The 23955-nt window shown below is 46.3% G+C and overlaps 1 protein-coding gene across 3 annotated transcripts in view; it reads right to left on the bottom strand.

Moving 5' to 3' along the window:
* Nucleotides 1–18614: 18614 nt before the first annotated feature.
* SH2D4B (SH2 domain containing 4B) overlaps nucleotides 18615–23955 on the bottom strand; it is an 83996-nt gene continuing 78655 nt past the window's right edge. For all 3 annotated transcript variants that reach the window (XM_060286597.1, XM_060286596.1, XM_030862770.2), the window contains one exon: nucleotides 18615–21214. In XM_060286597.1, coding sequence (XP_060142580.1) covers nucleotides 21122–21214 — 93 coding nt within the window. In that variant the 3' untranslated portion in view covers nucleotides 18615–21121. The remainder of the gene's footprint in view (nucleotides 21215–23955) is intronic.

Below are 23955 nucleotides of genomic sequence, written 5' to 3' on the forward strand. Positions count from 1 at the left end.
TTAAACCTTCAAAACATGGCTCCTAATGTCACCCACCTTGCTCATTTCCATCAAACCAGCGGAAGGGACAAGGACATGGAGCGGGCATGGGGGATTTTCAGAGGCCAGGACTGGGCAGGGCGTCTGTTGCTTGCACTCACATTCTGTTGGCTGAAATGTAATCAGACAGTCACACCTAATGTCAAGGGTGACTAGGAAATATACAAGACTTGGGCACCCAGAAGAAGCAAAAAGCTTGGTGAGTAGTTAGCCATCCCTGCCACATGTCACACCAATAGGACTAAAGCTCAGCTCCTTATTTCTGTTCTTCAAACACACTAGGTTGATTCCTGCCTCAGGCTCTCCACTGCTGCTCCCTTTGCCTGGACCTCCACGCCTGGCTCCTTCTTGCCATTCAGATGTCAGCTCAAATGTCACCTTCTCAAAGAGGGCTTTCCTGGCCACCCAATCAAAAGTAGCCTCCACCCACCAGTTACTTTCTGGCATAGCCCCTGTTTCAATTTGGTCACACACTTAGGTCAGCATCTGAATCAGTCTTGTCATTTCTGCATTTGTTTACTATCCGTCTCTACATTAGGAAATCCATGAATGCCTGACCCTGGCAGGTGCACACTAATATTTCTGAACGAACGAATGAATGAATGAATGCTTCTGTATGCATATTCCAATTGACCAAACATCATCTCAACCATGCAGATGAGATCTCCACAGAGCAAAAACACCCATCTTTTCTCTGGTTCTGCTGTTTCTCCGAGTAGAAACCATGCTGTCATGAGCCCTACGACTAAAACCCTCCAGCCTTTCTGAGGCAGGTCCTAAAGCTCTGCCCCTTCTGACTTGCACTTGTCTACCTGATATTACGGTCCTAGTGGTGAACTCAGGAGTTATTCCTGTTAAAACTGATTTTATTTTATCCAAATGATACAGTTTGTCTCTGGGAGTCTATTTAATGCCCCACTGTATTTGTTCTTTCATCCAAATTGCGTCAATACATGAATGGATGCCCCCCATAGAGAATGGGAAGGTAAACAGTGTTCTTTCATCTCCATCTATTAGCCTTGCCCCAAACTTCACATTTCAGATGCTGTCCTTGTTCAACTAACTGCAGAAAAAATGAATAAGCCCTTGAGCCCACCTGTCCTTATTCATTGTGAGTCTCAGACTCTCAGCAGCTTTGTTCCTCCTGACACTGCCTGGCAAGGTCGGTGTCCTGCCTGCGCACCCCTCCTCCCATCTCTTATGTACACATGTGCCCTGAAGAGCCTCAGGAATTTCTTCAGAGCCTTTGGGTGTCAGCCACTGGGCTTTGCATCAGACACGCCAAGATCTTAAGCACGGCTCCTTCACTTACTAGCTCTATGACCCTGGGCTTCTATTTCCTCTTCTCTAAGATGGGGTGATCGTGCTCATTTGCAGGGCTGTTGTGAGGATTAAAGAAAATGTGTAAAGCACCGAGCCTAGCACAGAGCAGGACTCCGACAGAGAAAGTTCACATCCTCAAAATAAGATGCCCCGGGCTTCCCTGGTGGCGCAGTGGTTGGGAGTCCGCCTGCCGATGCAGGGGACGCGGGTTCGTGCCCCGGTCAGGGAATATCCCACATGCCGCGGACCGGCTGGGCCCGTGAGCCATGGCCGCTGAGCCTGCGCGTCCGTAGCCTGTGCTCCGCAACGGGAGAGGCCACAACAGTGAGAGGCCCGTGTACCGCAAAAAAATAAAAAAATAAGTTGCCCCTTATGGGTTCACTGGGTCCTTTATGGTCCTAGCATCCAGCACAGCGTGTGTTGAGGAAGGACGGTTGACTGCCCCCTTCCTTAGAAAGGTTCCACGTTGGGCACACCTCAACCATCATCTGGTGCACTCACTACCTCAAACAGGGGCAGAGCACTTACACCCCATCAGGCACGGGCTTACGGTTCATGACAACGTCTAAAAACAGGGTTCAGTAGCCTCAGTCCCTGCCTGGGCGAGGGCCAGGGGTAAGGGCGCGGAACAGACTGCTGACCCACGCGTTCCTACTGAACTCTTCACCCCTGTCCTACAGGCCTGACCAAAATCAGGTTCCGAAGGCTCCCATAGAGCAAACAAGAGAACCCGCCAGCCACCCAAGGCATGGTCCTACAGACAGGCCCATAGCCACCATCCCTGGCTGGAGGGGGCCTGCCCTGCAGGAACATGAACTGCTTTCTCCTCACTGACTAGAAGAGAGGTGAGAAGCCTGCAGGTGTGCGGGCTGGTTAGGCGCAGCCGGGGTGAAGCCAGCTCAGGCCAGGAGTTGGCATACAGCCACCTCACATCCATGTTCCCCCCAGCTCGAGGTGTCTCTGTCCTGGGGGATTCCCTTCTGTACAGGTTGCAGAGAAAAGACCAACACAATAGTGAAAGAAAAGGCAGCTCAAAGGTACTCCCTCCAGGAATAAAAGGAGCTGGAGAAGAATGAAAGACAGAGATCTTACTCTTTTCACTGTGGCATTTTTTTCTTATAAATCCTTGTATGGGAAGGATCACTCTTCGAGGTTGATGGCTTTCATCACAATGCGCTTTCCTAGCAGCCGCGTAGCACAGGGAGATCAGCTCGGTGCTTTGTGACCACCTAGAGGGGTAGGATAGGGAGGGTGGGAGGGAGAGGCGAGAGGGAGGGGATATGGGGATATATGTGTACGTATAGCTGGTTCACTTTGTTATACAGCAGCAACTAACACACCATTGTAAAGCAATTATACTCCAATAAAGATGTTAAAAAAAGAATGCACTTTCTTCCCACTCAGTCGTGGGGTCTGCAGGTCACAAGGTAGAGAGGCTGACAAGGTGGCTACTCTTCTAAAATCTTAAGCTGCAGCGCTGTGAATAGCTAAAATAAAGCCTTCCGGGGCTCTGAGGCTCTGGCCTTTTTAAAAGTTGAATTTATAGGCTGCTCTGCTTCCAGATGTCCCTTGCCAATTCTAGCTTGTGCAAAGAACCATAAACCTTGAGTGAGAGGCTGGTATTCCAGAGCCTCTCAGGAGGCAGCGATTCCGGTTCATCCGTCCATGTACTCATCGTGTATCCACGCACCCATCCATCCATCCATCTAGGCATTCGTCTGCTCTTGCAACAGTGATTGGCTGAGTGCCAGCCTCTGGCCTGTGAAGTATCAGTATAGCAGGAAACTCACAGCCGTGGCCCCTGGTCCTGTGGAACTGGCGTTGAAGGTAGATGGACAAGTAAACCAGTGTAGCAGGATGATTTGTTAGAAATACACTATAACCTCGTTTAGAAATAACTGTGTCTTATCCCCCTGAAGAGATAGCCAGGGCTTTCATTCCTGAAGTTTTGGGCTTCCTTTACCTGAGGCTGGCTATGTACATGAATAAGCTTTTGTTTTAAAAATTCTGGGTGAATGGTCCCTCACTGGCCACTGAGGGCCACCCTGCAGCCACTGTTTGCAGCCTGCACAGGGCTTTTAAAGACACTGGATCTGGGCAGGTGGGAGACCCCAGGTAATCCTGTGTTGATGTTAACCACTCAGCCTCTGCAGGCAGCTGGGTCTGTGCCTCTTCTCTACACGCAGTAAAGAGAATTGGGCTGGCAGTGCTTCTCGATCTTGGCTGCAAGTCAGAGTCACCTGGAACTTTTAAAAATCACTATGCCCAGATTTTATCCAGACCAATTAAGTCAGAGAATCTGGAGGTGAGAGCCAGGCATCAGTTTTTACAGTTCCCCAGAGGCATCCAATGAGAACAGCTAGTCTTAGGTGAGGCGTTTTCTGCCTTGAACGTTGGGGATTGAAAGGAGTCTCGTTTCAGCCCCTCAGGATGGGCTGCAGAAGGGGAGGGTCTGGGTTTCTGTTCCTAGTGGGAACCAGACCATCATCACAGGGTCCTTCCCAGGGAAGCAGTGACAGCCATTAACAGAAGGAGCAGAGAAAAGGAAACGGGCAGCCGCCGTGGTTCATGGAAGCATCAGGGCGCTTGTCTGAGGAGAATGCAGGAATGGCTGGGTGAGCAGAAGCTCAGAGCTTGATTTTATATTGTTTAGAAAAACTAGGAAATGTGTCACTTTTTGTACCTCAAGTATCACGGAAATAATTCCTCCCTTTAGCCCACTCAGTGGTCACACAGGGTAGCAAGCGCTAAGAGCGAGACAGACCCCTGCTTGTGGTGGCAGAGGGTCACCAAGCTGGTGGTGCTTCTCTTCTTTTACCAGCACCCCTCAGCCACCCACACCTGCCCCACCCGGCTCCCAGCCATGCCTCACTGGGTCATGTCCTCTGGGCACTTTAACTCCAAGGTAGAGGGAGGTGGTAGGTTGGGGACCTGAGGCTCCAGGCAGCCAAGTCCTTCTCAGACTGTGTTCGCCTTGTACCTGTGAATCTCAAGCCTGATGCTCTTCCTTAGGCTCCCATTCTCCTGCTCACCTGCCTGCTGTCCCACCCCCCACCCCATGCTCCAGCTCCTACCCCAAACAAGGAAGGTGAAAGCATCTGAAATGATTGCCCAGCCCCTTTCCCGTGTGCAAAAAGACCTCTCTTCCACCCCTTTGACTTTCTCCTGAAGCATGTGGCTTTAAGAACCTTCCCTTGCATACTGTTGAGATTATTTACTGTATTTCATAGAAATAAAAAACGGTAAGCTTTTCTCTCTGTTGGCACAGCCAACAAGGAACAGCTGGCAGCTTTGTAAATGACTCCGTTAAATCCCAGCTCTGTAGTGGGCCAAAGATTTCCACAGCCCAGTGCCTCTCAGCCTCGGCTGCAACTGGAATCACCTAGATGGATTTTTGAAAATAAGGTGGCTGGGTCCACACCCCATCCCCACAGATTTTGTTTTAATGAGTCTTCAAGGGACGAGCAGGGCTGTACATGAGGATCGACTTTTCAGCACCCCAGGTGATTCTAGTGTGCCCCGGGTTGAGAACCCCTGCGGTGGAGCAGACCAATGTCTTGCCTGCCAGGACTCCCGCCTCATCATCCAAGAGAGCATCTTTGAAGTGCTATGATCGGGGATGGGACATGATGAAATAAAGCCACATCCCTCATCCTCCAGGGGGCCTGCAGGTTCCCATCTGGTACTCTCACTGCCTCCAAACTCGCCTCCAGTTGTTAAGGCACTAATGGGGGCACCCCATCTCTATGCAGATATACTTTCCAGGATAAAATATCTTTGCCTGGTGTGCTTTTCAGTAGCAAACCTTTTCTTAGCATGTAGAATAAGATGGGTGCAGCACACATGAGGCCCAAGTCTGGCCAATGGGGGAGATAAGCAGGTGACCAAAGGTGACCTGTACACTAATGCCTGTAAATTCAAGGTGTACAGTGGACTTTCAGAGAAGGGACGACAGTGGGTGCTGTGGTGGAGACAGCTTCCGGGAGCAGGCAGGTCAAAGGTAGGGTAGAGTATAGAGAAGGGTAAGACCAAAAGGAGGGCTTCCTAAGAAGAGGCAACGAAGTAAAGCCCGAGGACAAGAAAAGGTATAACAATGGGAGGAGATGATGGGAGAAACTGGGCGGAGAAAAATGGTTCTGTGGTTCATCCCTTCCCACTAACCTACCACCACCCCATGGACTGAGGCCACTGCCATTTCGTCTTCGGATTTTTGCACCTGCCTCCTCCTTCCCCATAGATCCCTCATGGTTGGGGGACATGGGCCGTAGGAGAGGACCATGTGCTGAACCATAATCCAAACTATCGCTAGCTCGCACCCAACCAATTAACAAAAATTCCTTAGTATCAGCTGATTTCCAGACCACGTTCAAACGTCCCCACATGTTTCACAAATGTTCTTTTTATAGGTGATTGGTTCAAATGGAGATCCAAACAGTGTCCACACATGGCATGTGGTTGATATGTCTCTTAAGTTTCTTTTCATCCAGAAGTTTCTTTCCCACCCCTGTTATTTTGTTCATGCCTTTTCTTTTTCAAAGAAGTCAGGTTATTTGTCCTATAGAGTTTCCCTCATTCTGAATTTGGCTCTCTACATCCTCATTTGAGGTTTAATTTAAAAACACAGACAAACAAAAACTTAGGCGGAGAATCACCAGCACAGGCAAGAGGCAGGGAAGCCTACCTAAGGAATACTCTCTAGAAAAAACAGGAATAACCAAGCCATTAGCTTCCATTTAGGTTAATGTCTCAATTTGTGGTTTGAAGTGAGAAGGAAAAGTAGGATTCAGCTATTGAAGCCTACTCATAATTCCAGACTTTCGGAACGTGGTGAGAAAAACAGTGAATGGAAAGAAAGGACGCATCAGATAGGAGGAAAATGGCACTGAGGTTTGAACCAGCTCAGAAGAGGTGAAGAAAAATTAACAGCAGTGAAAGAAGTTTTTCTAGTCGCCCCATCCTCCACGGACACATTTTGGGGGCAGATGAGAGCAAAGCCTTGCCCAGCCATAGCCCGTGGCCTGCATCACTCCCACCCCCTGGCATGTTAAAATCCTTCAACAGCAGGGATGGGATCTCACCCCCAATGGAATCTCAGCCCCAGTTTCCTCCAGAGCTTTGGATAAAGCAGGAGTGTAGGAACGGCTTCCAGGAATACTCTGCACGCTGACTCATTAGGCAACCTGTCATGAAAGTATAAGACCCCCAGGCCTGTCACCGCAGGAACATGTCCTACTGCACCTGGCACCAGAAGTAAATGGAGAACGGAGGAGATGCAAGGTTTAAGATGTACTGAGCCAGAAGTCAACCTGTGAAGAAGTCTTCAAGTCATCAAAGGTATACAATTGATGGTGGCGGCCAGAATTCTCACTGACGTTTAGTCAAAATGCAAGTTCACTCCTCTCAAGAATAGACTCAAGAATACAGCGTATAAGTTATAAATGCACCATATATTTTCTCTGGGTTGATGGGAATTGGGTGAAATACAGTTTCTTCTGTTTTCCTGTTTGTATAGCACAATCCTGTAGCGAGACTACAGTATGTCTGTGTCTGAAGACGTATGGTTTACACATCCCAAATATCAAGACTAAAACATAAATTTTGACCAACTCTGTTAGAGGAAACAATAGCTTATCTTTTTAATTCTTTGCTTGCAAAATATTATCAAATGACAATTTTACAGAGGTATGATCAAAGAGTATGAAGCCAAAAAATGTAGGAATTTGAAAGCACTATAGAGATGTGTTAGAGAGTTATTTAGTGAAAATATTATACCGTCTTTCTGAATTTGAGGCTGTTTGTGGTATTTGGCAACTTACTCAGATTTGTGTTTTGTTGTGATTTCTTTTCATATTTTAAATATTCACTTCTGTACCAGAAAAAAAAAATCTTAGGCAGAATAAAAGTGAAAGTTATAAAATAGATGAATTAAGGAGTGATAATTAGCTTTGCACAGTTTGATTTGACAAAATAATTCTTTTAAATAGAGAGTGTTCTCGTGGGGCGTTTTAATTATGACTTAGCAGAATGTTGCAGCTTGAATTGACCCGAAGTGATCTTATGCACCTTATTCCTCAGATAGCTGAGGGAACTGAGGCTGAGAAAAGGAATCCAGGCCGAAAATCACACTGGGAGTTCGTGGCAAAGGCAGAATTAGAACCCAGACCCCCACCCCCGACCCCCAAGCCCTGTCCACATGCTCCTGCGTCCATGCGCAGGTTTACAGGCTGCGGAGAGGTGCGTGGGCTTTTCCAAGGGGTTAGTGCCGTCACTTACCCCGAAACGCACACGTTGACAAAAGCTGCCTCCACCTCTGGACCACAGAGCTAGGTCCCGCAGGCTAAGCAAGCGGAGAGTAAGGCTTTTTCACCGTAGTATGCCTACATTACACCCTCCCTATTGCCATGGTCTGAGCTTCCCACCCGTTTTTCCTGCTGCAGGGGACGCTGCCTAGGCAGATACTGCAGGTGCCCCCTGCTGGCCAAACCGAATATCACAGGCCAGTCCGCCCTCCCTTTTACAGATTCTGGCGCTGTCTCCAGCGGTTTAAAACCTTTTCATCGATATGGGGCTGAAGTAGAGCAATTCTCTACATAGAGGGGAAGGAAGATGCTCCATGAGACTTTGTCCTGTTCATGCTCAGTTGAGACTATGGCAATCAGAACTGCACCCACAAGATCCTGAAAATATGAAGCCCAGGTAGTGAAGCCCAGAGCAGTGCCTTGAAATTTAATGTGAACAGACATCACCTGGGAATCTTGTTCAAATGCAAATTCTGATTAGCCGGGTCTAGGATGGAGCCTGGGATGCTGCATTACTAACAAGATCCCAGGTCATGCCGGTGCTGCTGGTCCAAGGACCACACTTTGAGTAGCAAGATTGTAGATGGAAGTGCTTGGACTTTGGAGTCAGACAGAATGGTCTGAACCCCAGGTTTTCCACTTACCAGCTGTATGATCTCAGACAAATGTGGTTAAGTCATCTTGAACCTTGAATTCTATGTCTGTAAAATGGGCATGCCCACGCCTACCTCACTGGGTCTTGCGTGGATTGTATAAGTGCCATATACACCTACCTAGGATGGTATGCAGTACGTCATGGATGTTTGGTAAATAGTGTCTATTACCATAACGTGGGTTTTCTCCCAATAGGTTCACGTCCTCAGCAGCTTACTGCTCGTGGATACTGCTAAAAGGCTTTGATTTACTCAAACATGTAAACCATAGCATCTCAAACTTATGGACATCACAGTTTCATTTATTAGACCCTCACTGCCAAGGTTAGATCTACTTATAATTGTAAACCCTGAGGCTTTTGGTCAGTTAGAGCTGAATCCTTAACAGTCGTCTCAGGCGTCCCTGATGAATGTACATCTCTCACATCCAAACTGGAAAGATACAGAAGAAGTAAGATTGATGCCTCCTCGCGATACTGGAGGTGAGCCGTATTTCACATGTGCTCTAGGCAGACACTGGAACGTGACCTGCAGATAAAATCTTAAGAGAAGTGCGTAGGAAGAGACTTAGTGCTGTGAGCGGGAGGGTCGTGATTCACACACTAGCATCAGTGTTCTGTCACGAAGCCACCTCAAAAAACCCTCTAAGTTACATGAGCCTTAGTTTCTTCATCTGTAAAATGAGGTGATGAAAATAATGCATCCAGATTAAACGCAGAATGTGAACTGCTTTGAAAAGGATCATCCCACTTACCTTGGTTCCCCTTATGTGAGGGGAGTTAGAATTCAAGATAAATTGGGACCCTTTCTCTACAGTTAGTTCTGGACCCAAGGACCCAGGAATTTAGAAGCAGCAGATGTTACAGAAATATTTGTTTGTAATTAAAATATACTATGGTTTATTTTACATCAAAGAGTTTAGGTCACGAAGCGTCAAAAGCCCATTCCCCCCATCTGGGTTACATTTTGAAGCAAAGAGTGATTGAACCAATGGAACCCCATCTCCATAGCAGAGCCCGTAAAAGCCTTCTGCCCTGGCGCTCTCCATCCCATCCCTGACTCCATCCCCAGTAACTCCAGACTCCCAGATCCTCGTGCCCTGTTACACCTCTGCACCTTTTCACGTGCCCCTCCCTTGTCCTTTTCCTCAATCCTCCCCAAACTTCTGACTCAAGAACCAGTCAAGGATCTTGGTTTCAACAGAATCTTTCCCAGGTGACGTAAGCAGTGAAATCACATATCAGAGGCTATCAGGGAGCTGACAGAACCAGCTAGAAGGCGGGAGAGAACAGCTGGGCAGGTGGGGGGAAATTGAGGAAATCACAGTCAGAACCACAGCCAAGACTTCAGAGCAAAACAGCCAAGGGACGACCCCTCTGCTGCCACCAGCAAGCACTGGAAGCCGTAGGTGTGTGCATCACCCACGCCACCACCCTGGAAGGCTGGCCCTGCCCCCGCACTGCCACCATCACCGACCCAGGAAATGAAACTCAGCAGCTGCAGTGCAAGTCCCAGACAGATCTGTCCAGTTGGGGGACTTTGCCCTTCTTACCAGGAGGGCAGGAAATGGGGGTATTGGGCTTTTCAACTTCTGTGGTGGAATCCTGTATTCCAGCCAGACACACTCAGGTAAAGGGCTCAGAAGCCAGGCAGCCAGATGGATGACAGACACAAGGCTACAAGTCTGGCATCACAGTGGTGCCGAAACTTCCCCGACACACTTTTCTCTGTGTTCCCGAGCTGTGCTCCCAGCACCCCTTAAACTTGATTGTGTGGTTTTATATTTTTCTGACTAGGTTTCTGCGCCTGCCTTAGGACAGACTCCCCAAAAAAGAAGACCTTGGGAGGAGAAATCACATACAAGTAATTTACGAAGGAAGCTCTCCAGGGAAGGTATGTGAGGGAGTGGGGAAACAGGACGGGAGGAAGAGAAAGCCAAGCAAGGGGGAGATCTTGGGTGAAAGTGAAGCAGAGGTGCCTTCAAGCTGACCCCCACAGGGGACCTCAAGAGCACAAACTACACCTCAGAATTGCCTCAAACCAAGGCAAGGAGCTGGGTTCCCACACTTGATGCGCAACAGGCATGAGTTAAAGGCAGCCAGGGTTGAAGAAGGAAGGTATCAATATAAATCCAAGGCACATCCTTGCAAGGTGGCTTCAGTTGCCCTAGCACAGTCCTCCAAGAAGAGTGGCAGGTGCGAGCTATTGAAAGCACGATGTTGACAGCAGCGACAGTAAAATGGGGTCTGAGGGGATGGGACGGAGCTCTGATGCCATCTGCTCCAGTGACCCCACTAGACTGGGAGCCCCCTCGACGGCGCTGCCTGTGGCTGATTTGTCCCTACGTTCCCAGCACCCAACACAGGCAGGAGCTTAGGAGGCACCGAGGAAGTGTTCGAAAAGTGAATAAATGCTGGCTAGAAGGGGCATCTTGCTTTCGGGCTGCAAAATGAAGCAAAGGGATGAGTGCAGACCCTGACGGGAGGCAAGCAGGCAAGGGTCCGGGAATTCCAATCTGGGATTTATAATCCCTTCGTTATCTTGCAACTCCTGGCCACACGGTCTCAGACAAAGGAGAGAAAGAATTCATGGAGTTCGCAAGGTCAGAGGGCCTTCGTCGTCAGAAAGGATTCAATGTCGGGTGAGCACTTGTCTCTAGAAGGGGAACAAGCATTTGGAGTTCTCAGACACTGTGGCCCACAGCTACCCATTCCCTTGGGAAGAGGCTAGAAGCTGGAGCTGACACAGATGGCTTCTGAAGTCATGTATGATACCCAGAGGACATGGGCGATTTGCCACAGCAGCTCACTTCTTGTCGCCTACTAGCAGGGGGAAGGCAGGACTGGACAGGCCTGTAAGCCCCTGACGAATGCGCTTTCACAGTAGAGTCCCCAGAAGAATTCACCAGGCTGACTCTGGAGAGAGGGCTATTTTTAATCCTATGCCTTTGAATTGGCCAACCTCAGAGAAAGAGGGCAGAGCCAGTGGGGCGGGGGGAAGGGGCAGTCTCCCTCTCCCATTTTAGGATAAGAAGAGGGTGGAGTGATTTAGCAAAGACTTGATTTGTGATGCTAGAGAGATCTGGGTCCTTCCAGTATGAGGCATAGATGGTAGCCCCGGGAATGTGGCAGGGCACCAAGAGAAGGGACCACCAAGTAAGGCCCTGCTTAGGGTCACCATGGCCCAGGTCGTGTCATCAGCAGGCCAGTGCTTAACACCACCATTGGCCTCTGGAGCTAAGGGCCACCGGGATGGTTAATTTTATGTCAACTTGGCTGGACCACAGTGCCCAGATATGTGGCCAAAGATTATTCTGGACCTTTTTGTCAGGGTGTGTTTGGATGAGATTAACATTTAAATTGGTGGACCTTGAATAAAACTGGTTGTCCATGATGTGGAGGGGCCTCATCCAATGAATTGAAGGCCTGGATGGAATTAAAGCCTGACTTCCCCTGAGCAAGAGGGAATTCTGCAGCAGACGGTCTTTGGACTTGAACTGCAACATCAGTTCTTCCCTGGGTCTCCAGCCTGATGGCCCACCTTGCAGATTCACATATATAAGTATAAAGGCTACATGGAAGTGCCCAGAAGGATGGGGTCAGGCAGTGTCACAGAGTGTCCACAGACCTGGATAGAGAGAGTTCAGAAAGCAGGCAAACGTCTTCCTGTGTGGCTTACCTAGAGGGGCTCTGAAGCCAGGGCAAGACTCTCAGCAGGTACAGTGTGAACCTTATGGCTGGGAACTCAATGGAAATTTCTGCCAGGGTCCAGCAGGAAGACAGGACAGACCTCAGAGGTAAGGTAGGTCTAGATACACCAGTGGGTATTGACTAGGATGGAACATCTCCTGAATGGTAGACCCCCAGCAGCCCCATCACACACCAGGGTAAGTCACAAATCCCCCAGTGCTGTAAATCCATCCTGGGAAGAAAAGGGACTGTGAATTGACTGACTTTAACCTGAAATAACCACATTTTATTCAGAAAATGGGAACTTGATATAAATTAGGTTCAATTACAGAAAATTAAAGTGGCATTTCTTGCACAGCTACCTGAATTATGAAGGTTGTAAGTGTCATCCATCATCACAAAGACAGCACGTCCACACTGTCCTGTGCCCCACAGGGGGTGGGGGGGTGGGGGGGACACTTAACCTCAGCAACGTAGACTCCATTTCCTTAAAATAGACTAATGCAGAGGCCCCAGCCCAGACCCAGGTGTCAGCATCTCTAGAATAGAAATATTATTGTCTATTTGTTTGTTTGTTTTTAAGATCCCTGGAAACTGCTTTAGATCTTCCTATTCATTCCCACCATGTAATTCTGTGCATAGACAATTTACTGGCTGGGCAGACATAAGAAGACAATTGAGGTCCTTTACTCTCTTTGCTAGTTTGTTTCCTTTTTGTTGTTGCAAAGTTTCAAATACAGTCAAATTAGACTCTGCCTCAAGTCCAAACTGTAGTTGGGCTTCACTTCTTCCTTCTAATCTGCCAGAAATTACACTAGAAATTTCATCCCATGCTCAGATTAACCAGTGAGGAAATGACAGCAGTCATTTTGAACGGCCATCCCCTCGTTCTGCCAAAACCATAAAATAACTACACAGAGAAACTGGACAGAGCTGCCTGGTGGGTGGGACCCAAAGTCTCCACAGTGTCCCAGCAGCAGACCCCTGGCTTCCAGCCCCAGAAGGACCCGTGCAGGAATGCTGAGCCACAGGTCCAGGTGAAGAACTCCTAGGGATGCTCAGAGTGTACTGACTCCAAGTGTGTGCTTTTCTGATGAATCTCCCATGTCACCTACTGTTACTTTGTCTTTGGAGACCCAAAAAATGAGAAACTCTACACTGTGGGAAAAGTGAAGAAAGTTAGAAGAAGTGAAATAAACCTTTAACTAGAGACTTCAAATGATCACAGACAGAAATGTACCAAGAATGGGCTCATTGCTAAAAATGAAACTGAGATGCTGGAAAGTCCATCAAAAGCAGCATAACCAAGGAATGTCAGGACGTAGAGGATGCCGAGGTCCTCCATCCTGGGGTCCAGTGACCACCACCAGGCTGTCTACCTCCTCGGGCACGGAGGGAAATGTGAGGGTCACCTCGTGGTGGAGGCACTGAAACACTACAGCCAAGTTTAAAAGCTGGAGGTTGGGTAATGAGATATGGCTTCTGTCTTCAAAGCAAGATAAAGAGGTCCATTAACAGACTTTGCAAATGGACCTAGAAAGGTGCCAGTGGTGGATGGAACAGGAGAGCAGGCAGAGACACTATCTCTGAATATGTGAGAGGACCCATGGCTGGCAAGAAGAGCTGGGTCACCCTCGGACTAACTTTGCCCCCAACCCAGTACACTCTTGGCCCTTCCACCTTGGGGGACTGACTTGTGTAGATTTCACCAAGCGTTTCAGACCCTCTGGATGTAGGGTCGTTCAGCCACTGGGGTGCCCAGCAGAGATTAGAAGGAGGGAGGAGGGTGAAGGTATTTATTTCTTGCCCCAGCTGCCTCCCTGCAAGGTCACCTGAGGCTGGCTCTGTCCCTGGACACAGTCCTGACCTGCTCAAAATGGCCATCTGTATGCGTATCTCCCTCCTCATGCCGTAACTGCTCTCCCACACACCCCACCATCCTGAGGGGCTGTGGGGTAACAGCTGGGACGCCACCAAGGCACACACAAGTCACTGCACTTTCCACTGTGGGTCCCCTACGCCCCCCACTTTTGTGAATGAAACCTCATCAAATGGCCCTTTGTTGAGGCCCCCTCTTCTTTCCTGTTGGGGCCCCAGCTAATATAGACACCAACAGCCCCTCAATCTTTTCTTGGCCATTCTCAAGTGTCTGTGGCAAAAGACAAATTACATATGCAATGGAACCAAAAAAAAAATGATTCCATCTGAAGAAGAAAAAGACAAGACAAAAAGCTTGTGAGAACCTATGAAATGTGTCTCTAACTTTTTCTCCCTTTTAAGTTACCATTGTACTTTTGAGTACAATTGGTTAAAAATTAGTGTTAAGAGGCTTTTTAAATTGCTGGGAGAAATGCTACCTCCCTTAAACCAATAATTGAATTGCTTAATTGAGAACATAAATCTCATTGTGAATACTGATCGTTTCTCTTAAGGGCGCTGTGTGCTACACCTACCAGCCTGGGCTCCATTGTTTTATAGACGTGTCAGGTAAGTGCTTTTAACACAAAGTATTCCTCCCTTGGTATTACTAAGTAATAACAGTTAAGTTGTTCCTAAAATGATTTTTGCGTTTCTGTTTCAGCTATGAGTTAGCGTCTGCTTTCTAAGGTTAAGAATGTTTCTAATGCAGAGCATCGTTAACTAGTTTTCCAATGGTGCACATGTTCAGGGAGCCCATGCCTCTTGAACAAATTGCTAAGCGATTAATGGAAAATGATATTTTGTTAGGCAGACTTGGGGAAGTGTTAGAGTCAGGCTCCGGGCTACTAAATCACAGACGTTTTCATGGATTTTAGTTATTTGTTCGAATACTAATTTTTGTATTCAGCGTACTATTTTGGTTGTTCTGTTTGTTTTTGTTTGCTTGTAAGCCATAAATGGTCTTTACTTTTCAAGAGTCCGTAGAAACTGGAAATGAGCAGAGAGGTTCCATTAGCTCAAAGAACTTTCCGTAGTTCTGTTCAACAACCAACTACCAGTAGAAATACGAGGCTGGAAACAATACACATGCCACATATAAAGGGGTGGGCCCCCCACCTTATTAAATTGCCCAGCAGCTGCTCAGAGGGAAAAGAATCACTAAAGAACGGCAAAATGAAAGGCAATAATTACAGCCAATCAGAACAAGCCAAATGGAGAAACCCACCAAAAATCCATGAAGACGTGAGAATAAAAAAGAAATTAACCAGAGTCATGCCAGCACAAACAGCAAGGTGTAATATCGATTAAAAGAGTCAGGAAAAGATAGATGAGGAACAAAACAAGTTATGGAAAGTCCAGGCAGAATTTTGGGGCAGCACCCAAGTTATCGGTACAGATTGCTCTTGCCCCATAGGCTCGCGGGAGTGTCCAAGACGCTTGGTGGATGACTGAGGATCTGGGCAGAATGTGTCCCTTATGATGAATTTGGTTGTGCAAATGTTCAGTTTGTGTGATAAGGGAGGGGTAGATTACTGTATGCTAGAGAGCCCCCCCCCGCCGCCATACACACACAGCCCCGAGTTTGGTTCTGAAGGACCCCATGGATCATAGGGGCTTTTAAGGCTTTTTCCCTAGCGCGCGCGCACACACACACACACACACACACACACACACACACACACACACTTATGCACCTTGGCTTGTGCGAGTTTTTCCTCTCCCTGGAAGCCTCTTCTGTTCGTCTACCATTATTGGTGATCCCCAATGAGTTCCCCTTCCCTCTACACTCTGCTGCCACGTCCTGCCTGGGTGGGGGATGAAAGAGGGGGTGTTCACAGAGGGGAGAAGCCCCTTGGTGAATGGGTTAAGGGTTGACCATAGACCAGCTTGGCCACCTCCTCCTTCTACAGACCATGGGTGCCCTTGAGGCCTTTTCTCCTTCAGCTCCCCTCTAGGGGGTCCCTTTGATTGCTGGGCCTCTGACACTGGTGCCCCCAGGATAACAAATTTCCCTTCAGAAGAGTAGCTGGCACAACCATTTTTGAGTCTGGCTCTGGCTCTGCAACCTCACCATCCTCCACTTTACACAGTCTCCTGGAGTAAGAGCTCATAGCCCAGCAAGTCCACGAGCTTATCCTGTGGGATGACGTTATAAATGCACACGGAATATTGCCCACAACAGGGACTCACACAGCTGCTCTTAGCATGGTCAATGGAAAGGAGACATTCACCTCTTATTAAGTGTTTATTGTGGACCCCACGCTTTACAGGTGTCATCTTTTTAAAGCCCTCTTGGAACACACATATAATCAAAGTTAGATTTATTAGCTGGTTGCAGCAAGGGGGAGCACATACCAGGTAATCGTGGGAGCTAGGAAAGGTCACTTGTTGAGATGGGGGAGCTGAAGTTGATCACAGAATGACCTTGGCAGGGATTGGTCAGAATCTGTAAACTAGAGAGTTGCCGGAGCACCAAGGAGTTCTTCAGAACACGCGTCATGCAGATATGCACCCATGTTCATAGCAGCGTTACAACAGCCAGAACAGGTGTCCATCAACAGAAGAATGGATAAACAAAATGTATATTCATACAATGGAATATTATTCAGCCTTAAACAGGAAAAATTCTGACACATGCCACAACATGCACGAACCTTGACGAAATTATGCTAAGTGGAATAAGCCAGGGACAAAAAGGCAAATACGATATGATTCCACTTACATGAGGTACCTAGAGTCATCACATTAATTCAGACAGAAAGTAAAATGGCGGTTGCCAGGGGCTGGAGGGAGGGGAGAATGGGGAGTTATTGTTTAATTGGTTCAGCTTATCCGTTTTGCAAGTTACAGAACAGTTTTGCCAAGATGGGATTTTTGTTTAAATTCTCAGTTCCCCCACTTCAGACTAGCTGTTAGCAGAGCTTTTTTGACTTTATCAGTCTCATTTGTTTGTTTGTTTATTCCTTGTTAACAACTGAAAGTAGTGGATTCAGGATTCCAACCCAAAGTAGTCACGATGCCCAGCCTGGGTTTTTCAACCATAGGGCTCCCCTAAAGGTGAAAGCAGCCCTTTGAAATTCACACAGCCCATTTGTCCCCAACCCATAGCAAATGCAATTCGACAACATTGACTATTCCAGGCACCATAAAACACATAGGTAAATGGCATGACCTGGCCTCCAGGACCTCACAGGCTGAAGGGCAAAACAAATACATACACAGTTAAGTGTAGGGAAGTATGGTACATTCTAGAAAGCAAAAGATCCTGCGCCCTTGTAAAGTATCTGTATAACCGTGATAGTACTTGCTTACATTTGGTTAAAATTCTTTGACAAAGAAACCAGCCTCCTTTTTAACTACTAGAGATGAGATGAGTTTCAAATTTAAAATGTAACACATTTACTTAGGTTTCTCTGACATATAAATGATGGTGTCAAAATCTTTCCTAAGGGTAGAATTTAGATAAAGCAGAGAAAGAAAGCAAAAGAATTCCTCACCTATGCACCATAATTTAAAGCCAGGGTCGGCAAACTTTTTCTGTAAAGGGCCAGATAGTAAATATTTTAGGCTTTGCCGGCCATATGCAGCCAAAGACTACGTAAACAAATAGCAAAGCTGTATTCCAATAAAACTTTATTGGTGAACGCTGAAATTTGAATTTAATGTAATTTTCACAGGTCATAAAATATTATTCTTTTTAATTTTTTCCAACCATCTGAAAATGTAAAAACCACTCCTGGCTCTCAGGCTGGAGAAACACAGGCAGAGAGGCCGGATTCGGCCTGCAGCTCTAATTTGCAAGGCTTGTTCCTCGGCTTGTGGCTGACAGTCACGCAGCATCACAAGCACCCAGGAGCTTGTTAGACATGCACAACTTCAAGCCCCACCCCAGAGCCGCTGAAGGACATTTTAAGAACATCAGCTGTGTTCGTTTGCACACCTCAGTTTGAAAAGCACTGGTGTAAGTTCTCTGCAGACTCCAAAGCCAGCCTGATGAATCCCAGTGCTGTAATACAACTTCCCAGAGAATTAAGTGGCCCTGGGAGTGTTCTGGACTTCTCCCTGCCTCACTTTCCCCAAAGGCAAGATGGGGATGATAGCATTGTCTCCCTCATGATAGTTGTGAGAATCACACACACGAGCCCGCGCGCACACACAGAACTGAAACAACATTTGTAGTTTAATCTCAATCTCATGTTACGTTATTTTCCCAGCCACACTCTGAGACAGGCATTGTGGAGAAACTGTGGCCCAGAGAATTGGAGACACACGCTTAGCGTCACAAAACAAGAGTCTTTCTGCCTCCAAATTTATGCTGAGGGTACAGGAGGGGGCATACTCCCCAGGCACTCAGGTCTTCCTGCCCCTGTGTCCCTTCTAAGGATCCCCTCTCAGTAGCCCTTTTCAGCCCATGCTTCTTAGATATCCCCCCCACTCCCCAAGTGTGCAGGTCCAACTCTACCACACAGGGACCTCCCCAAATCTATACCCCAAGATACCCTTTCAGCCCTTGAAAATTTATCTTCCATTAAGCTGCACAGTGTTTTCTACACCTCCTCTTTCTGGTTATAGATTGTAAATTTTCCCTCTGCTGCGTCTTGTAGCTGGCTGACTGTTCTTCATTATATTTGTCGGGCTCAGGGAAAAAAAAAAAAAAAAAGACAATTCCTTTATTTGAGTATCCTGACATTTATTAGCATAATAAAACTCTCAAGATGAGATTGCAGTTTTCCAGACAGTAATTTCATTTGCAGGACAACTTACAAGGAATTTATTTTAAAGCCAGGTAAAACCTAAAATCTGTGAGACGTGCAGAAAGTGCAGGCCCCAGATAAAAGGAAATAAATGTATTAGGCGTGGAAAAGCTCAGCTGTTGTCTCTCACATGTTAATTAGGGGTGACAGGAACACCAGCTTGGGGAATCAGGTTCTCAACCCATCTCGGTCTACTTTCAAAGCTGCTTTGGAGTGAGAACTTTCTTCTTGTTAGTTTCTTCTAACACCTTGAAAATCATCACATCACATCCCCCTGACACGTCCCTGCTAAGCATGAAACTGTTGCTGCCGTCAAAGCGGTCGTCATCAGCGATACCCTCCATTTGACAGAGCTTTCGTATTTATCATTTAACTGACCTGCCAAAAGGCCTAGTGTCGGCCATATAGAAAATTCTCTCCTCAGTTATACTGAACTTTAGTGAGGTTAAGTAACAGGAACAAAGTCACATGGTTGGTAAGTAGCAGCCAAAGCTCTAATTTGATTTCTCTGAGTCTAATGGAAAGAAGGTAATTTTAATAATAATAATCAGGTTTTAAAGCACTTTACAGTTCAGAAAGCAGGTTCCCTCCATCACTTTATTGCATTCATCCAGGGGCCCTGTGAGGCAGGTAGATAGGAGAGAGGACATGGAGTCAGCATGCAAATTTGATAGTATTGAGCACGTTTGTATGATGGGTCCTTACCCTGGCTTCCCCAAAAGGCTGAGCCTGCAGCAGGTGCTTATGTGCTGCTGCTTCACGCAGGAGCATAGTCCCAGGGGAGCAGGAGAGAGCGAAAGGGGAGTGAAGCAGAGCGGGAGGAAGAACACACAGGAGGGGGTGGTACTGATCTGGCCGCTGCTTGGTTTCATCGTGACTAGTTGCTCAGTCTTGCAGGACTGTCTTGATACGTCTTGCATGTGAAGAACTGCCTCTCAGAACAGTCCCTCCAGAAGGAAGAGGAAGGGAGAAGAATTGATCACCATCCTCTGTCTCCCATTGATCAAAGGTTCCCCTCATGGGGAGTTAACCTCCAGGCTCTCCTTGGCTGCATGGCGTCTTAATGCCTCTGCAGTAACAGAAGAGAGGCCCATAGCACCACACGAGGCAAGGCACCATTGGCCGATCAACACGGTGGGAGAGCCATGCAGATCTGGTTTCAGCGGTGGCAACTGGAGTGAAACAAGTGGCCAAGGTGATCTGAGGAACAGGTGAGGCAAGGAGTGGAGTAGAACATAAGAGATGCCTGATACAACTATCAAGTAAGGTAACCAGTTCATTGATGGCCACAGAGTCCATTCATCCTTTTATTCCCACCAAATACAATGCTGCCAGCATTATTATACTAGTCAGTTTCAGGGTGAGATTTGAACCCAAGTCTTCTTGATTCTAGAGCCTAAAATAATCCCATGATAACATGCCATATACAAATATATATTTTATATATATATATATATAAAATCCATAAATATAAAATACGAGTATGCACAAATAGACACCATCGCTGAAAGTTACTGAGTTACTGGGAGAGTCTTCTTGTTAATATGAAGAACACACTCAGTATAAATGGACAGTAGAATCAAAATCAAAAGAAGTAGGAAGGCAGAGGTAATCATTTGAGTAACCTGCATAAACAGGACCACATCCTAGAAAGCAAAGGCCTTATCAGATGTCTACAAGCCATTCTTGAATTTATAATTCCCCCTGGGGCTTAGGCATATCTGTAGGAATACATGAAACCACTGCCTCAATATTGCAAAACCAGGGCCAAGATATGATTCCAAGACAGAGGAGGGATGGCAGAAGAGGGAAATACGAAGGCAGGGCAGTATCAGTCATCTCTTCTGGAAGCTGGGGCTCAGACGCCTTAGGTAATTCCACTGATAATATCAATGAGAGTGACAATGAGTATCATTTAAAACACAGTATCTATGCCTTCCATATAAATCCTTTACAATATTTCTTCTCTAATCCCCATGACTTTATAAACAGTGACAAATAGAAAACAACTTACTAGAAATCGTTGCTGATGAGTGTTGGAAAACTTTCAGAAGAAGTGCAGTCATTCAACAAACATTTATTGAATGTCTACCATATGTTAAACTCAGAGTTCGGCACTGGAATTATTTGTATAATTAAAACATGATCCTTGTATTCTAGGAATTCAGTTTAGGGCAGCCATGACAAAAAGGCTTCACCTTCTGAGGTTGTATCTAAATTTTTCAGGAAAGAGTTGCACCAGCTGTCAGCAATTTCTGTCCTGGGCACTGGGTCAGGAACCAGCAGCACTACACCATATATTTCATATTCCTTGAAATACGCTAATCTACTTGTCCCTGTGGATGGTGGTGGATCTTCCAGAAGGCCATAAGAATTTGAGCTGGGAAGTTCTTGAGTTCAAAAATAGGATGCCCCACGGAGTCCGATTGAGAAGGGGAAAAATATCATTCAAACAACAGATGGTAGTCTGGTGGGCTGTCCCTCTGTCCACAGGGTTCCTGCAGCAACTCGCCCCCTGAAACAGTGATAATTTCCTCCTAAAAGGAAAAAAAAACGGAAAATTCACTTATAATCAAAAAAAGGAAATAAAGGTCCACCAGAGAGAGACCAGTTCGAGATAGAAAGACTAAGAATATGTATCTGCCTCCTCTGCATTCAAATTTATAGAAATGGCAGGGAACATTTGCTTTTAAAAAGAAATAAATCCATAAAAGCATGGGAAAATAAGAAGGAGGACCACCAACAGAACAAAAATGTTGGCGAACACTTGAAAACCAAAGGCAATACAGGATGAGATTGTCAGAGGAGTGAATGTGGGGCAGGGGCAAGAACAAGTGTCAGTGGGACAGGCTGGGGAACTCCAGGTGGCAGAGGGCTCTGCCTCAGGCAGGTCAGGAAGTGAGGAGAGGCACGCAGTTCCTTGGGAAACCAAAGAGATCCAACTAGTTCAGACATCTCCACGCCCAAGGATGAACTACTCACCGTCAATTCCGTCCCTCACTTCATGAACAGATTGGATTTGGGAAACAGGGACTATATCCACGGATGAATAAACAGGAATTTCAAAGTTCAAAGATCCCCTCAAAGCCCCAAATTTATAAACATTTAAGGAAGATCATAACCATAAAAGAAAGATGCCAAACTCAACAATCGAAATGACTCCCAAGAAAATATCAGGTTTATAAAGCAAACAGAAAGAGTCTTTAAGAGATGCGTATTAATCTCCTCACTGGAATAAGAAGATAAATCGTCCATGAAACAAGAATGGACTATTATAAAATAGAAGAACCAGTTAAAAAACCTGGAAATGAAAGGGATGCCCATTTAAGTTAAAAAAATTTTTTTCAGTGGAAGACCTGGAGAGCAGAATGGACGTAACTAAAGAGCAATTTAGTCGCCAGAAGAATTGACACATCAATAAGAAAGAGACATCTAAGGAGAAAAATGGACAAAAGACATTAACACAACTCACAGAAGAAATCCAAGTGGCCATTGAACACATGAAAAAATCCTCAGCATCAGTGGTAATCAGAGGAATGCAAGCTAAACAACAGTGAGATACACTGCCCATCTTATAGGAAAACATTAAAATGACTGATAATCCCCAGTATTGGCAGCAGTGTGGGGAAACAGCCTCATAGAGTTTGGGAAGAAGCATGAATTGGCGCTACATTTCTGGAGGGCAATCTGGCAGATCTTTTCAAAATAAAATGTGCTTAGTCTTCTATCCAGCAATTCCAGTTTGAGGGATCCATCCCAGAGAAAGACTTGCACATGTGCCCAAAGTGACACATGCAAGCAAGTCTCTGCAGCACTGTTTGCGATCACGAAAACCTGGAAGCTACATAAGTGACAAGCAAGAGGAGGATGGAGCACGAAACTGTAAGATACATCCACACCAAGGATGCGGTGCATGCACGGACATGAAAAGATCCCACAGGTGTATGTCATAACAGCCAGCATGTCCTGACAGCTTACAAATGTCAGGTGTGTTGTTTTAGTGCTTTACACAGTGATATCTTACTGAAACCTCCCAGTGACCCTGAGAGGTGAGTCCTATTCTTAAACCTACCTTACTGAGGAGGAGACTAAGGTCCCAAATTTGAATAGTTGCCCAAAGTCACACACAGTAGTGAAGTTGGGATTTAAAACTTGGCAGCCCGATCTCGGGGACCATGCTTTCAAAAAATACATTCTATGAAATATTAAGCAAGTTTTAAAAAATCCAATTGCTAAGCTCTTGGTAAAGGATTATCCAATTTGTGTGAAAAATAACAAAACTATGGACATACATTTTGTTATATGCATAACAAAAAAATTCATGTACATAAATTTCTACATTAATGCCCAGGAAATACCTGGATAGGGAAACAGCAGACTGGTAATTCAAGATGGAGGATAAAAATGGGGGCTTGAAATGAACGAGACTTTCGCTTTGTACTGTATTTGATTTTTCTTAGAATGAAATCATAAATTAATTGTGTAATTAAAATGTTAATTTATAAAAGCTGACCACCAGATCTACACAGGGGCATAGACAAGATCTCTCTTCAGTGTTAGAAACTCAGTTGCCAGCCTCAGACCCTACATTTGGGAGAGGGTAAAGACCTCCAAAGACATCTGGTCTAGCCTTCCTATGCAGGAACCTGTCCATAGCATCTCTGAGAGACGGACATTCACCCTTCCAGGGACAAGGAGATCATCACTGCTAAGCAGCTTGTATTGGACAGAGAGAGCACACAACGCAGCTTAGAGGAACAAGCATAAGCTTTAGACGCAGACAGCCTGGGGCTTATCTCCTGGATCTAGCTGGTACCAGCCATGAAAACTTAGACAAGTTACTCAAACTCCCTGACCTTGGTTTCCTGATCTATGAAATGGGACTAATATGCCTCCCTCCCAGAGCCATGGTGAAGATTAAATGAGAACACGGATGAGAGCAACAGGCAGAGCGATCGACACAGAGAGGGTACCAATATCCACGCACCCCTCCTTCCTCTTTCCTATAGTTGTTAGAAGGCTCTTCCTGATGCAAGTAGAAATCTGCTTTGATCCTGGTTAGCCTAGTTTTCTGAGCAGTCCTCTCCTCCCAGCATCTAGGTATTTGTAATTGGGGGTTTTCTATGTGCTTTACTTATAAGTTCAAGTTAAGAGCTGCCCTAGAGCCCTGGGGACATCCATGAAGAAAAAGTAATACAAATCCAAGAGTCTCTGTTATAGCAAAAGCCCAGTGAGGCGGTCAAGTAATGCTGTGAACATTTCTACGCCTGCAAAGCTC

Source organism: Globicephala melas, chromosome 16 (assembly GCF_963455315.2).
Source record: "Globicephala melas chromosome 16, mGloMel1.2, whole genome shotgun sequence".
NCBI classification, from domain to species: Eukaryota; Metazoa; Chordata; class Mammalia; order Artiodactyla; family Delphinidae; genus Globicephala; species Globicephala melas.